This window comes from Anomaloglossus baeobatrachus, chromosome 1 (assembly GCF_048569485.1).
Source record: "Anomaloglossus baeobatrachus isolate aAnoBae1 chromosome 1, aAnoBae1.hap1, whole genome shotgun sequence".
Lineage (NCBI taxonomy): Eukaryota > Metazoa > Chordata > Amphibia > Anura > Aromobatidae > Anomaloglossus > Anomaloglossus baeobatrachus.
In genome coordinates this window covers 73,660,299-73,676,734 of record NC_134353.1, presented here as the reverse complement: position 1 = coordinate 73,676,734, position 16,436 = coordinate 73,660,299, and the positions used below count along the sequence as shown (strand labels likewise).

The 16,436-nt window shown below is 44.6% G+C and overlaps 1 protein-coding gene across 3 annotated transcripts in view; it reads right to left on the bottom strand.

Moving 5' to 3' along the window:
• Window positions 1–16,436, bottom strand: part of ABLIM2 (actin binding LIM protein family member 2) — a 314,107-nt gene that overhangs the window by 97,533 nt on the left and 200,138 nt on the right. For all 3 annotated transcript variants that reach the window (XM_075346854.1, XM_075346852.1, XM_075346853.1), the window contains exons 7-9: window positions 10,053–10,140; window positions 4,959–5,017; window positions 4,162–4,239 (exon numbers count right to left, since the gene is read on the bottom strand). In XM_075346854.1, the coding sequence (XP_075202969.1) occupies window positions 4,162–4,239; window positions 4,959–5,017; window positions 10,053–10,140 (225 nt within the window). The remainder of the gene's footprint in view (window positions 1–4,161; window positions 4,240–4,958; window positions 5,018–10,052; window positions 10,141–16,436) is intronic.

Below are 16,436 nucleotides of genomic sequence, written 5' to 3'. Positions count from 1 at the left end.
CCCATCTTAAGATCCTTGATAGAGGAGTGGAGGTTCTTGGCCAAAATCTCCAGGTAGGCCGTGCTATCCATCTTCCCATGGATGCGGACCAGATGGCCAGGCCCCTTGGCTGAGAAACAGCCCCACAGCATGATGCTGCCACCACCATGCTTGACTGTAGGGATGGTATTCTTGGGGTCGTATGCAGTTCCATCCAGTCTCCAAACGTCACGTGTGTGGTTGGCACCAAAGATCTCGATCTTGGTCTCATCAGACCAGAGAACCTTGAACCAGTCTGTCTCAGAGTCCTCCAAGTGATCATGAGCAAACTGTAGACGAGCCTTGACATGACGCTTTGAAAGTAAAGGTACCTTATGGGCTCGTCTGGAACGGAGACCATTGCGGTGGAGTACGTTACTTATGGTATTGACTGAAACCAATGTCCCCACTGCCGTGAGATCTTCCTAGAGCTCCTTCCTTATTGTCCTTGGGTTAGCCTTGACTCTTTGGACAAGCCTGGCCTCGGCACGGGTGGAAACTTTCAAAGGCTGTCCAGGCCGTGGAAGGCTAACAGTAGTTCCATAAGCCTTCCACTTCCGGATGATGCTCCCAACAGTGGAGACAGGTAGGCCCAACTCCTTGGAAAGGGTTTTGTACCCCTTGCCAGCCTTGTGACCCTCCACGATCTTGTCTCTGATGGCCTTGGAATGCTCCTTTGTCTTTCCCATGTTGACCAAGTATGAGTGCTGTTCACAAGTTTGGGGAGGGTCTTAATTAGTCAGAAAAGGCTGGAAAAATAGATCATTAATCCAAACATGTGAAGCTCATTGTTCTTTGTGCCTGAAATACTTCTTAATACTTTAGGGGAAGCAAACAGAATTCTTGTGGTTTGAGGGGTTGAATAATAAATGACCCTCTGAATAAACTTTTCAAAATTTAAAAAAAAAATAAAAAAAGAAATAACATTGTTTTTTGCTGCAGTGCATTTCACACTTCCAGGCTGATCTACAGTCCAAATGTCACAATGCCAAGTTAATTCCGAATGTGTAAACCTGCTAAATCTGCAGGGGGTTGAATACTACTTGTAGGCACTGTGTATATATATATATATATATATATATATATATATATATATATATATATATATACACACACACATCAAGTGGGTACAGAAAGTATTCAGACCCCTTTAAATTTTTCACTCTTTGTTTCATTGCAGCCATTTGGTAAATTCAAAAAAGTTCATTTTTCATTTTCTCATTAATGTACACTCTGCACCCCATCCCCCATCTTGACATAAAAAAACAGAAATGTACAATTTTTTGCAAATTTATTAAACAAAAAAACCTGAAATATCACATGGTCATAAGTATTCAGACCCTTTGCTCAGACACTCAGATTTAAGTCACATGCTGTCCATTTCCTTGTGATCCTCCTTGAGATGGTTCTTCTCCTTTATTAAAGTCCAACTGTGTTTAATTAAACTGATAGGACTTGATTTGGAAAGGTGCACACCTGTCTATATAAGACCTCACAGCTCACAGCGCATGTCACACTAAATGAGAATCAGGAGGTCAAAGGAACTGCCCAAGGAGCTCAGAGACAGAATTGTGGCAAGGCACAGATCTGGACAAGGTTACAAAAGAATTTCTGCAGTACTCAAGGTTCCTAAGAGCACAGTGGCCCCCATAATGCTTAAATAGAAGAAGTTTGGGACCACCATACCCAGAAACAAAGAGTGAAAAATTTAAAGGGGTCTGAATACTTTCCTTACCCATTGTGTATGTACATATATCTGTCTGGATAATAATATATGTATATGTGTATCAATCTGTATTTAGGGTACTTGTATCATTGCAATTATACACATCCAGTCCATCCCCCTTTGGTAATCAGTGCGACAATAGGCAAAAAAAAAGCAACAACAATAAGCCAAAATACTAGTGGTATGAAGTGACAAAAACATTGGGATGTAGAATAGGATACTTGGCAGCACAATCTTTGTGTCTCTCTAGCTCCTTCTCTTTTTCTTCCCTTCTCTATAGAAATCTATGAGGAGCAGCTGCAATCTAAACCCTTGGTGAGTTTATAATCTGTTTTTACTGAAAATGGATTTGAGCAGTAAACTCAGTGTAAATGATCAGTGCTGGAGGAAAAGAGGAGTCTAAAAACTGGAGAAAGAGGCAGGGTTTTTTTTCTATTCATTTGATGAATCTTTTCTTGTACTATTGATTTATAAAAAAGAAAAGGGTTACTCCTTAAAGAAAGAGACTAAAGGCTGCTTTACACGAGACGATCTATCGTGCGATAGATCGGCGGGGTCACGTTTTTTGTGACGCACATCCGGCATCGCTTGCGACATCGGGCTGTGTGACACCTCCGAGCGATGCAGTATCGCTCACAAATCGTGAGTCGTGTACTCGTCGCTCGGTTTCATAATCTCGTTTAATTAAAATGGCGCCGGTTGCTCATCGTTCCCGGGGTAGCACACGCCGCTCCGTGTGACACCCTGGGAACGATGAACAGCAGTTTACCTCCGTCCCGCGGCACCCGCTGGCAATGCGGAAGGAAGAAGGTGGGCGGGATGTTTACGTCCCGCTCATCTCTGCCCCTCCGCTTCTATTGGCCGGCGGCTGTTTGACGTCGCTGTGACGCCGAACGTCCCTCCCCCTTCAGGAAGAGGATGTTCCCCGCCCACAGCGAGGTCCGTGATGCACAAACGACGGGGGCAGGTACAATTGATCGTGAAATTGCACGATAGATCGTACCATGTAAAGCAGGCTTAACAGCTATGATGTCTCCCAAACACTGCACACATAAACAAAAGGAGATCATGCTCCCTAATTCCATAGGAGCAGCAATGGAGGACATTATACAAAGTACTGAGCAGTGTAACTGTGCAGACAGCTCTGAGGTGACTCTTTGTAGCAGCACCCTCTGTGTGTCTCTCTATCTCTTCTTCTTTTTCTCCCTTCTCTATAGACATCTATGAGGAGCAGCTGTAATGTGATCCCTCAGTGAGCTGGTAATCTGTCTTCGCTGAAGATGGATTGAGGCAGTGAATTTAGTGTAAATGACCAGTGGTGGAGGAAAGGAGGAGTATGATAACTGGAGAACTGTGCCTAGTGTTATAATGATTTATACAATCTTTTTCTTATACTATTGATTTAAAAAAAGAGGGTTACTCCGTAAAGAAAGAGGCTAAGGCGGGCTTTGCACGTTGCGACATAGCAGGTGCGATGTCGGTGGGGTCAAATCGAAAGTGACGCACATCCGGCATCGCTGTCGACATCGTAGTATATGAATCCTTTTACATACGATTAACGAGCGCAAAAGCGTCGTTATCGTATGATCGGTGTAGGGTCCGATATTTCTATAATTTTGCAGCAGTGACAGGTACGATGTTGTTCCTCGTTCCTGCGGCAGCACACATCGCTGTGTGTGAAGTCGCAGGAGCGAGGAACATCTCCTTACCTGCGTCCCGGCTGCAATGAGGAAGGAAGGAGGTGGGCGGGATGTTTACGTCCCGCTCATCTCCGCCCCTCCGCTTCAATTGGCCGCCTGCCGTGTGACGTTGCTGTGACGCCGCACGACCCGCCCCCTTAGGAAGGAGGCGGGTCGCCGGCCAGAGCGACGTCGCAGGGCAGGTGAGTGCATGTGAAGCTGGCATAGCGATAATGTTCGCTACGGCAGCAATCACAAGATATTGCTGCTGCGACGGGAGCGGGGACTATCGCGTGCGACATCGCAGCATCGGCTTGCGATGTTGCAGCGTGCAAAGCCCGCCTAACAGCTATGATGTCTCCCAAACACTGCACCCATAGACAAAAGGAGATCATGCTCCCCAATTCCTTAGGATCAGCAATGGAGGACATTATACGGAGTATGGAGCAGTGTAACTGTGCACACAGCTCTGGGGTGACTCGTTGTAGCAGCACCATCTGTGTGTCTCTCTAGCGCCTTATTGTTTCCTTCCCTTCTCTATAGACATCCATGAGGAGCAGCTGTAATGTGATCCCTCAGTGATCTGATAATCCATTGGTGGTCAGTTCACCAATTGCTTGCATGTTTATATACTGTATGTTGTAATCATCCTTCAGTAATAAAGTGCAAACAGACAGCTGAAAAATCTCTTTGTGAAGTCACGAATATCATTTACGAGATCATCAATTAAAAACTCACATAAATGACTCTACTGGGAGATCCGGACGTGTTTGAGGTTGGAACCGATATAATACTCTCTGAAGACGTCCTTGTTTCCTAAAGAGTATAGATTATAATTATCTCATAATGACGTACATAGAAAATTAAGAAAAATCACTTTTTTAAAGACACTAATTTCTCATGATACAATTTCAATGTTATATTGCAGGCTGTATTTCACATCACGACCACTAGGTGGCAACATATAGACACATACAGAATAAACATCTCCGGACAGAGTATCACAAAATTATGTTTTTGGGATTTTTTTTAAACATTGGTTATGTCACCTTGTGCCTCTCATCTCAAGTATGCTGAGCCAAGGTAAAATGTGATGGAAGGCATATCTGTTCATAAAGGTAATTTTTAAGGATGATCGAATACCACAAATATCCGACTTCGCGAATATCCGACGATTAGATCGCCGCTATGCGAATATTCGATGTGCAATGTAAGTCTATGGGAAGCCATAGACTTACATTGCACATTGAATATTCGCGAATAGTCGAATATGGGCAACCTATTCAGCGAATATTCGCGAAGTCGGATATTTGTGGTATTCGATCATCCCTAGTAATTTTGCATTTGGCACTGGGGAACAGACCAGCATTTTTTTAAGGTGAAGACCTCAGAAAATGTAATATTTTGGGAAATAAATCCCAATGTGTGCAATTGTGAGTTTATGATTTCCTGACTGCATTCATCTTGGATCCTTCGTAGATAATATACGTGAGTCTGTTTTTCATACAGGGCCAGATTAATTAATAATCACTTACCTTGTTTCTTTCTTCTGTTTTGGCTGCTTGTCTGCAAATTGGATGCCATATTGAGCTCCCTATGAAAAAAATAAAACGTCCAGGATTGGATCAGAACATTTAATTGTCACCGACAAATGAGCATACTCATCGACAGCAAGAAGAGAATGCACAGAAAACCAGAAACGGAAACCTAAACGGGGAGATTTATCAAGACTGGTACATACACTACAGTTCAAAAGTTTGGGGTCACCCAGACAATTTTGTCTTTTCCATGAAAAATCATACTTTTATTTATCAAATGAGTTGCATAATGAATAGAAAATATAGTCCAGACATTGACGAGGTTAGAAATAATGATTTTTACTTGGAATAATAATTTTCTCCTTCACTTTGCTTTCGTCACAGAATGCTCCTTTGCAGCAATTTCAGCTTTGCAGACCTTTGGCATTCTAGCTGTTAATTTGCGGAGGTGATCTGGAGATATTTCCCCCCATGCTTTCCCCCTCCCACAAGTTGGATTGGGTTGATGGGCACTTTTTGCATATCATACGGTCAAGATGCTCCCACAACAGCTCAATAGGGTTGAGATCTGGTGACTGGACTGGCCACTCCATTACAGATAAAATACCAGCTGCCGGCTTCTTCCCTAAACAGTTCGGGTACTATTTAATGAAGCTGCCAGTTGAGGACCTGTGAGGCGTCAATTTCTCAAACTAGAGACTCTAACGTACTTGTCTTGTTGCTCAGTTGTGCAGCGCGGCTCCCACTTCTCTTTCTACTCTGGTTAGAGCCTGTTTGTGCTCTCCTCTGAAGGGAGTAGTACACACCATTGTAGGAAATCTTCAGTTTCTTGGCAATTTCTCGCATGGAATATCCTTAATTTCTAAGAACAAGAATAGACTGTCGAGTTTCACATGAAAGTTCTCTTTTTCTGGCCATTTTGAAAGTTTAATGGCACCAACAAATGTAATGCTTCAGATTCTCAACTAGCTAAAAGGAAGGTCAGTTTTATAGCTTCTCTAATCAGCAACACTGTTTCCAGCTGTGCTAACATACTTTCACAAGGATTTTCAAGGGATTTCTAAACATCCATTAGCCTTCTAACACAGTTAGCAAACACAATATACCATTAGAACACTGGAGTGGTGGTTGTTGGAAATGGGCCTCTATACACCTATGTAAATATTGCATTAAAAACCAGATGTTTGCATCTAGAATAGTCATTTACCACACTAACAATGTAAAGAGTGTATTTCTGTTTAATTTAATGTTAACTTCATTGAAAAAAATGTGCTTTTATTTCAAAAATAAGGAAATATCTAAGTGACTCTAAACTTTTGAACTGTAGTGTACATTATTTCCCTTAACATTTTGTCCCCTGCATATTTAACATTGATGTGATTTATGAGTACAAGGTAGTAACAGACCATCAGAACAAACTCACTGATGGATTCTCAGGTAACTCATTCTGCAGCCAGCAACAGAAAAAGCAATATAGAAGCTAAAGAAGGCAAGTAATGCCACATTTTAAATGAAACCCAATTGCAAAAATGATATTTAGCCCCCAAATAATCATTTAAGGCACTTTAAAAAAAATAGTCCTGAATGGTTGACAACCCAAAATCTGACAGGAAGAAATGTGCTGAAAAGGGTCACTTAATAAATTTGTCGGAACTTGGATTGTTCAAAACAAAAACGAAAAATAAAGTCTACACCTGCCAAGGGCTTGTGTAGGTTTTCGGTACGATTTGCCCTATTTTCTATATATAATCTGTCTTAATCTTGCGAGCCCTGCCCCCTACAGGTTAACCCTGCTCATTACACCTGAGACTAAACGGCAATAAAAGAGAAAAGTCTCTATTTTAGTCCAGATATGACACACACAAAAAATGTCATATTCACTGTGTATTCTCTACACGTCTTTTGTCAGCCTGGTAAATAGTTTTTTTTTAATTCATCATAAAAAAATGGCTATTGTAGGTACAAAGCGGGTCAATGTCCGGGCAGTATTAATATCATGTCAACAGTAGATAAAATAAGACCAGGTCTTATAATTCAGGGATATGTCTGGCTGATATAACATCCGTCTTTTACAATGGAACCGGCTATATATAGTTCCATCACTATTTATAGTCGTTAGCGGAGTCCACTCCAGGGTATTGTTGAACCCTCCCTCCTCCACCGTTCCCAAAGTTTGCGCTCTCTTTTAGAATATTTGTGGCCTATAGCTATAAAGTAAAAAAAAAAAAGTTACCACTTTGTATTGTATCCTCATTACCTAGTTTACCTTCTTATGCATTGTTAACACCCATTTTACTGCATTTTCACGGAATCTTTTTCTGCGTTTTTTGCTGTATTTTTTGCCAAAATTGGCGATTCAGACAACATTTATCTAATACTGTATGTATAGTAAAGGAGAACAATTTAAAAAAGAATAGGGGAGGTAAAAAATTTACAGAGGCACCACGCACTGGATCAGATACTCTAAAAGCCCCGTTACGATATGTCGTCGCGGTCACAGAATTCGTGATGCACATCCGGCGTCGTTAGCGACGTCGATGCATGTAACAGCTAGGAGCGAGTGTTAACGATCAAAAATACTCACCTAATCGTTGATTGTTGACACGTCGTTCATTTTCAAAATCTCGTTGGTCGCTGTGGACGTAGGTTGTTCGACGAACAACAGCTTACCTGCGTCCTCCGGCAGCGAGGTGGGCGTGTTGATAATGTGGCTGGTCTCCGCCCCTCCGCTTCTATTGGTTGGCCACTGTGTGACGTCGCTGTGACAGCGCACGAACCTCCCCCTTAACAAAGAGGTTGTTCGCCGGCCACAGTGACGTCGCTAGGAAGGTAAGTCCGTGTGAAGGGTGTTAGCGATATTGTGCGCCACGGGCAGCGATTTGCCCGTGATGCACAAACGACGGGGGCGGGTACGTGCACTAGCGATATCGTTGTGTGTAAAGCCCCCTTAAGGGTCCAATTTCACTAGCCAATTGGTGGCACTAAATCCAAGACTGTTTAATAGACTGTTCACACAAACAGACTCAGACTGATGTGACTGTAGGATAGCGAGGGACAGGGGCTCCTATACTGCCCCTCTGTCACATGGTATTTGGCTCTAAACTCGCCATGTATCATGGCGGCATCAGACACTGCTCAGACCACAGACTCTAACACTCCTTACTATGTTTTCTCTAGTGCTTCTGAGTTGCACAGCCAGGTTCGGACGTCAACCAGTTGTGTGCTCATTAGTAATCGGACTAGCAGGAGTTAATCTCTGCTAGCCTGCTGGTTACCTCTTGGATCACATGTTGAGCAAGACCTATCACAATTACTCCCCGCCTTTTTAAGATGGAGGAATCTGTCTTGCTATGCCAACTATAGCTTTCACTAAACCGGTCCGTGTGCTGTTGTGTTCCAGTAACTAGTGATTTACTGCGTATTGCTCGGTGTTCTGTAAATTTCCTCCTATCATCTGGTTATTTCCTCCCTGTTCTTTAATTTCCTCCTTATCATTTGTTGTCTGATTACTCTATGTGAACATGCTACACCTTAGAGTTTTGGTTTCCCCAGTTTGTCCATATCTGTGGGCTCTGCCATTCCTGGGGAAGAGGGGGTATCAGATCAGGGCTGGACAGGTGCAGGGCAAGGAAGGCAGCCCAGACACCATCAGCATTGTATCCAAATGTATATCTTGTAGTAGGGCCAGTCTAGGAATCCCCTGTTATCTCCTCACACTCTGTGATACCCTCACACTAGGGTATTCCTAACCTCCAGAGTACTATATATATATATATATAGGAGGGGAGAGAATTTGACTCGCTCTCTCACTGCATGTGATTAAAGTAGACTAACAAGCACCCCAGCAGAGATTAACCCTTGCTAGCCTGCCTATGAACTACCAGTCTGTGGGTCGACACCTGAGTCTACCTGCGCTGCCCACAGATATCAGAGAAGTCAGAAGGCAGTGCCAGAATCTGTAGTCTACACAGATCCTGATGCCACCATGACAGCCAGTGATGTTTGCAGAAAGCTCCTTATTACAACAGTCTACCATGATTCTCGGCAGCAAGTTGTTACAGCTGTGCGACGGAGGCGTTCTTCCTCTCGGGTCAGAGTCAGGGTGTGTCCTGTCTGGCCGCTGCCTGAGACCCATTCTGTGGGTGCTGCTCCACCTCGGCGCCATTTGCAGTGGTTGGCCCAGTCCTCCGTTGTGTTATTGATGGATATTCAGCCGCCAAAATTAAAGTTTGGAAAGCCAGCGAGTGCGCATGTGCGTGCGAAGTAATTTTCTAAGTCAGACTCTTAGGTCAATGCGCATGCGCGTGACGTGGCATCTTCGGATTGGCCGTCGGATGTCAGCAGTCTCAATGACATGGCTTCACCAGATTGTCCGTTGGACGTCAGCTACGCTGATTGGACATGAGCTAAATGGGCGGTGCTTAGGTGATATAGGGACGCCGCCAATAGCAGAGGTTGCTCAGTCTTGGTTTGTCCTGTAGCGAGAGGTTAATAGGCTGGTCGCTTCAATATTGCATTACTTTTGTAGTTACTACCTATGACAGTGCTGGTTAGCTAGAACGTTATTAGTTTTTAGCAGGTGCACCTACGAGACGATTACAGGTGTCACTGCTGAATCTTTACCTCTGAGTTTTTATAGGCGCTTCTATTTAAACCATGGTGTGGTCGCCTCGTCCCCACGGCTGTTCTTGGTAGTGTTTGTGTGAATTAACACTGACCATTTGCACTGTATTAATTTGAACCTTATTATACTGAAGTCTGTAGTTGTCCGTCCAGCTCTCCGGGCTCTTAGCAGCTATATTCATCCATAGCACGGTGGACCCCGGGTTGCGCTTAGGATTGTATGAACCATCCTCCGCCTAAGCCGTCAACTCCGTAACACACGTTTACAAAGGACGACGTGGTAGAGAGAAGGATGCTTTTTTGTGCAAACCAAAAGATAATTTCACCCAATGTTTTGCTTGTTCGTCGGGTGATCGTCAGGCTGTTTACACTTTTCCTAGGAACATTCAGTCAGGATAATTGTGCAATGAAAAAATAATACAGTCCTGTACAAAGGAGAACGGAGGTATCAGATAACATTAAGCTCACCTTGCAGGTACATCTCCTCCCCTTCGGCAAACATCTGGTTGCAGCGGACACATCGCGCACATGTTGGGTGATAATGTTTCTCCCCGGCCTATAAGGAAGTGATAAGATTTGTTAGAATGGATTTTTGTCACAGATGACAGACAGTCATGTGTTTTCTGGCAATTGAAGGTCACAGCATTTGGCTACGCAAAAAGCTCCCTGACGTTCTATTATTCCTGCTGTCAGTAGTCATTGGTATAGGTAGCTTCCCTACTGGATTTTCATCTCTCCCCCTTTTGGACCCAGCAGCTCACCTTCCACCCAGCTGCTGATCATCAGTGTTGCCTTGGTGCTTAAATACTCCCTTCTTCCCTGGACTGGTGCTGGTGATATTATTCAGTTCTTTCTAGCTCTGGTTGCAAGCAGGTGGCTTATGCGGGTGTCACACGGTACGATCTATCGTGCGATCGCACGAGCGATCGTACCCGCCCCCATCGTTTGTGCGTCACGGGCAAATCGCTGCCCGTGTCGCACAAAGTTGTTAAACCGCCATCACACGTACTTACCTGCTGAGTGACCTCGCTGTGGGCGGCGAACATCCACTTCCTGAAGGGGGAGGGACGTTCGGCGTCACAGCGACGTCACACAGCCGCCGGCCAATAGAAGCGGAGGGGCGGAGATGAGCAGGACGTAAACATCCCGCCCACCTCCTTCCTTCCGCATAGCAGGCGGGTGCCACGGGACGCAGGTAAGCTGTGTTCATCGTTCCCGGGGTGTCACACGGAGCGATGTGTGCTGCCCCGGGTACGATGAACAACCGGTGCCATGAAAAATAAACGATTTTTTAAAAATAAGCGACGTGTACAAGACTGTGATTTGTGACCGATTCAGCGTCGCTCGGAGGTGTCACACGAAACGACGTCGCAAACGATGCCGGATGTGCGTCACGAAAACCGTGACCCCAACGATGCATCGCACGATAGATCGTCTCGTGTGACACCCGCATTACTCTCATCTGTAGTATTGTTGCCGAAAACTTTGCTGAACTCCTGCCTGTGTCATCTGTGGATAAGTAGTTCATGCTTTTTTTCCCTCATGTGTCCTCCTTGTTTCTTCTATAGTGTTTAGTGGGGTTGACGAAGAGGTCATTCCATCCGTTCCCTATTTAAGGTCCAGCACTAGGGATACCTAGGGTCAAGTATTCGGCTCGGCACATAATTGTAGAACCTATCTAGGGGGGTGAGGGACCCCAGAGACCAGCAGTAGGTTTGGTCAGGGGTCACCACTCCCCTTTCCCTTGAACCAGGGGTCCTCTTCCCTTACCTTTCGCCACTCTCTTGATACTTCCCCATACCTAGCGTGACAATTTCTCTCCACAACTTATTTCATCATATTTTAGCTAAAGAAGAATTCTGGAAACGTTTTTTCTAGACTCAAGAGTCAAATATTTAGATTTTTGGCTTAAAATCAAAATGGGCATTTATTCCTTGCAAGACAACAATACTAAATGTTTATGGTCTATAGCAGAGTCTACCATAGAAAAGCTAAAAAAATAAGATTTTACAGGGGATCTCTGAGACCTTGATATCAGATTAGTGGGAATTTGACTACCGCGAAGCACAATAAATGGCGAGGGAACAACTCATAAGTACTGGAACTGCTCACTACACAGTGTAGTGGCCACAAATGGTACTGCAATCTCAGATAATGGGAAGGATTCCTATTACCATTGATTTACTGTCATGATCCAGGCAGGCTTTTCCCTGCTGTGGTTACACCCAGCTCCGGCCTGGTCATGTCAGGGGTTAACTTACCCTGCCTCGTTCCGGATCCCAGGACGCTATATCTTGCTGCTGCACCTATTGTTCAGCGCCAGTGATATTTCTGCCTTGCAGTGTGTATACTGGCTCTGGTGAGTGTTCCCGATCTGTCCTGCCTCCCTGCTACTGTGTCCTCACTTGTACCCTCCCCCGTTCGTCTGCCTGTCCTGGTCCCTGACTACCCATTCCTGTCTGCTGTTTTCCCCTGTCCTAAACTGTTTATCCTCCTCTGTACTTGGACTTCCCAGCCGCTGACCTGTATCCTCGCTCCTGACTCCGGCATTTGTCTCTCCCTTTTGGTTTGTACGCTACTCTTTGGCTCCTGACTCTTTACTAGCTCCTGACCACAATTTGTCTCTCCCCGGGCCTCTGTTTAGACCTCTTGCTGCTGACTCGGCTTACTGACTTCTCTGCTGACCCCTTGTGGTTGCTTGCTAAACTGCACTCTGAAGCTACATCACCTGTGGCTTCAGTAACTTCAGTAGTGCAGCGTGACATTTACATTTTACGATTACAAACTTTCAAGCCCTTTTGTATAAAGCAATAAAAAACAACAAAAAAATCTGTTTTCTCTTTCTGAAATCACAATGTCAGCTGTCACCGATTCATCTGCCAACAGTGTGCACAGAGAGAAGATCCTGTCATTTACCGCACTCACCACATCTTAGAAGCTAATTCATTAATGGCTAATCCTTAGCATGCTCTGCGGTGTAAAATGGTCCAAACCAGGAATGGTTCCTAAGAGCGGGCGGCGTCTAACGCTTCATCTGACAGGGAATTATGTGAAATAAAGGATTTCGTTTTATTACGTGTGACTTCCCACCATGCCTTGAGGATGACACGTGGCGAGGAGATGTTGCTCAAAATACAATAAAAAATAAATTACATATTTTAAGCTGCAGAATATATATTTTAAAAGATACAAAATGCTTAAAAAATCAATAAAATTCACAAATAATAATAAAAAAAAGCAAAAATGTCAAACCGATGTACCCTGAGCTGACCCTCTACAGAACTCACACATCCATCCATAACGATTAAATATGCTGTATTTATCAAATTGCTTGGTCCAAATGTTAAAACTAGAGTTGAGCGAGTGCCTAACTATTCGCACTTGCTATACTCATAACAAGTACTGTCTAATACTCGCGTATTCATTCCGAATAGCGTGTGCAATGCAAGTCATTGGGGAAAAACTCTCAATGTAACAAGTAACCCAAATTCTACACTATTCGCTACTAGCATGAATGGTACGACATTCAGGCTACTTGTTACTTTGCGAGTTTTTCCCCATTGATTTGCATTGCACACACTATTCGGAATGAATATGCGAGTATTAGACAGTACTCGTTATGAGTATAGTGAGTACGAATAGTTAGGCACTCGCTCATCTCTAGTTAAAACCCCCAAGCAGCTTGAGCACTTTGTTCGGTAACTTTCCCATAGACCCCCTTCACATGTCAGTGATTCTGGTACATATGATGTCTGTTTTCATACATACCGGAGACACGGACATACACAGACCCCTTAAAATTAATGGGTCTGCGCACACATCAGTGTTTTCTCACGGACGTGTGTCCATATGAAGCACACACATGTCCGTGTGTTCCACAAAGACACAAGTCCGTTTTTCTCCGGCAGCACACTGATGACACGTACCGGAGAAAACACGTGTCTTTGAAATAAAATGATTTTCTATAGTCGCCTGTCTCCAGCCCTGCAGTCTTTGGCGCTGCTGTCATTTGCTTACGGGCCCGCTCATTATGCTCATGAATATTCACTGCATCTCGGACCCAGAAGCAGCAGCACTGGAGATATCAGCACCAAGAACAGGTGAGTATAAAGTTCCTTCTCTCTGTGTGCTATCACGGAGAGCACTCGGATAGCCAAAATCATGGCATACTGATGAGCCATACGCACCTTCAACACGACCATGCATTTTTCACAGACGTGTGAAGGGGTCTTAAGGCTGTGTTCTCACTGAGTTTTTTTCGGAGCAGGTACACTCCAAAATCATCCTAAAAACTGCTACAAAAAATCTGGGAAAACTTTTACTATTAATTTTTGCCGTTCATAAGCGGATTTTTTGAGTGTTCATTTTCTTTCAGAGGTTTTAATAAGAAGACTGGTGGGGAAAAAAAGTGCATCTCACTGATCTCAAGCAGATCCAGATGGAAACCTCTCTAAACTAGGCAATTAAATAGCGGAAAAAAAAGTGTCAGAAATAAAATGCGGTTTCTTTTTGAAAATCTAATTGATTTTGAGCGCCTTCAAAAACAGGCTTTTCCTGGGGCACCAGTCACACAGATATGTGTGTGATGCACAGTATCTGGCTTACAGCATATTGATGACACCCCTTATTATTAGATCAGGCGGGCAGCCAAGCACTATAGAACTGCCCCCACAGGACAGACATCTTAGTTTATCCAGCCAACAATAAAGGGCCTGGCTGTGTCCTGATAAAAATGGAAAAATGTGCAGTAAACTGGATGGAGAGATCGGGGCTCTGCGGGGGCCGGATCATCACTTCCAGGACTCCTTGTTCTTCTTTACATTGAAGATAGATCTTATTGATACTGGCTTTATTTGAGGTTGTTGTGATACAACAAGCCAATCAGACGCCTCCCTGATGGTATTATATGAGGGATTAGTATCTGCCTGTATTTCTCAGCACTGAGGACAGCCTTACCAAACCCAAGTCCATTTCCTGAAAAGCAGCCCCAAATTTCAAAGGAACCTCCACCATGCTTCACTGCTGGCTGCAGACACTCATTATTGTGCCACTCTCCAGCCCTTGGTGAACAAATTGTCTTCTGTTACAGCCAAATATTGCACATTTTGACTCATCAGTCCAGAGCAGCTGCTGCCATTTTGTGCACCCCAGTTTCTATGTTTATGTGCATACTTGAGTTATTTGGGGTTGTTTCGCCATCAAAGGTATGTTTTTGTGGCCACAGTTATTCCATGAAGATCACTTCTAGCCAGACTTCTCTGAACAGTAGATGGGTGTAGCTGTGTCTCACTGGTTGCTGCCAGTTCTGGGCTGATGGCACTGCTGGACATTTTCCGATTTGAAGGAACATAAACATGATGTGTCTTTCATCTGCTGCACTGAGTTTTTTTGACCATTTACTGAGTCTACTGTTTTCAATGTTGCCAAATTCTTTCTCCTCAATTCTGAGAAATATAGGCAGATAATTATCCATCATATACGTATAACCATCAGGGACACATCTGATTGTCTCCAATTTTGTTCTGCAGCATGACCCCAAATATACAGCCAATGTCATTAATAACTATCTATCGTAAAGAAGAACAAGGAGTCTTGGAAGTGATGATCCGGCCCATGCAGAGCCCCAATCTCATCATCATCCACTCTATCTGGGATCAATAGGAAGAGACAGAAGGACTTGCACACGTCTCATACACAGAAGATCTGTGGTTATGTCATGGGTTATGTATTGACATAACAGGCCCTTCAAAGCTGGTCCTCAGACTTGAGACCCTGCACTGTCACTTATCTCAGAGGTAGGCTCCATGGTAGCCAGGTCTGAGCCCCCAGCATTACCCTGACTCCTGTCCAAGCCCTGATCTTACTCCCCCCACCCTTGGAGCGGACCGGAAACCCAGTAACAACATCCCACAGAAACGACACAGGCAAGGGAGAACGAAAACTCGTACACACTGCACTCAAACACAAAGGAGAGACAACATGTGTACAGGGGAATAAAGAATAGGATAGGGAGTAAATGCATAGCAGGGAAACATTCACACCACACAAAATGGCAACCAAAGATCACCATGATGAACTGGTTCCCCACTTAAGGTACCGTCACACTAAGCGACGCTCCAGCGATCCCACCTGCGATCTGACCTGGCAGGGATCGCTGGAGCGTCGCTACATGGTCGCTGGTGAGCTGTCAATCAGGCAGATCTCCACAGAGATCAGTCACCAGCGACCCGTGTAACGACGCGGTGCTTGGTAACCATATTACACATTGGGTTACTAAGCAAAGCGCTTTGCTTATAGTTACCCGATGTGTACCTTGGCTACGTGTGCAGGGAGCAGGAGCCGGCTTCTAGAAGCTGCGGACGCTGGTAACCAAGGTAAATATCGGGTAACCAAGCAAAGCGCTTTGCTTGGTTACCCGATGTGTACCTTGGTTACCAGTGTCCGCAGAAGCCGGCTCCCTGCTCCCTGCACATTCAGATCGTTGCTCTCTTACTGTCAAACACAGCGATGTGTGCTTCACAGTGGGAGAGCAACGATTAAAAAATGGTCCAGGACATTCAGCAACGACCGGCGACCTCACAGCAGGGGCCAGGTTGTTGCTGGAAGTCACACACAGTGACATCGCTAGCAAGATCGCTGTTGTGTCACAAAAACCGTAACTCAGCAGCGATGTCGCTTAGTGAGACGTGGCCGTAAGACCAGGATTGCTGAGGCTATCTTCGGCGATCTCCTAACACACTTCCCAGCCTTAAATAGGAAGAGACCAGCTGTGGATGGTAAACAGCAACCTGACTCTCAGAAGAGCTGCAGGCTGCTCCAAAAAGGATTAACTCCTGCACGGCTGGGAGCAGG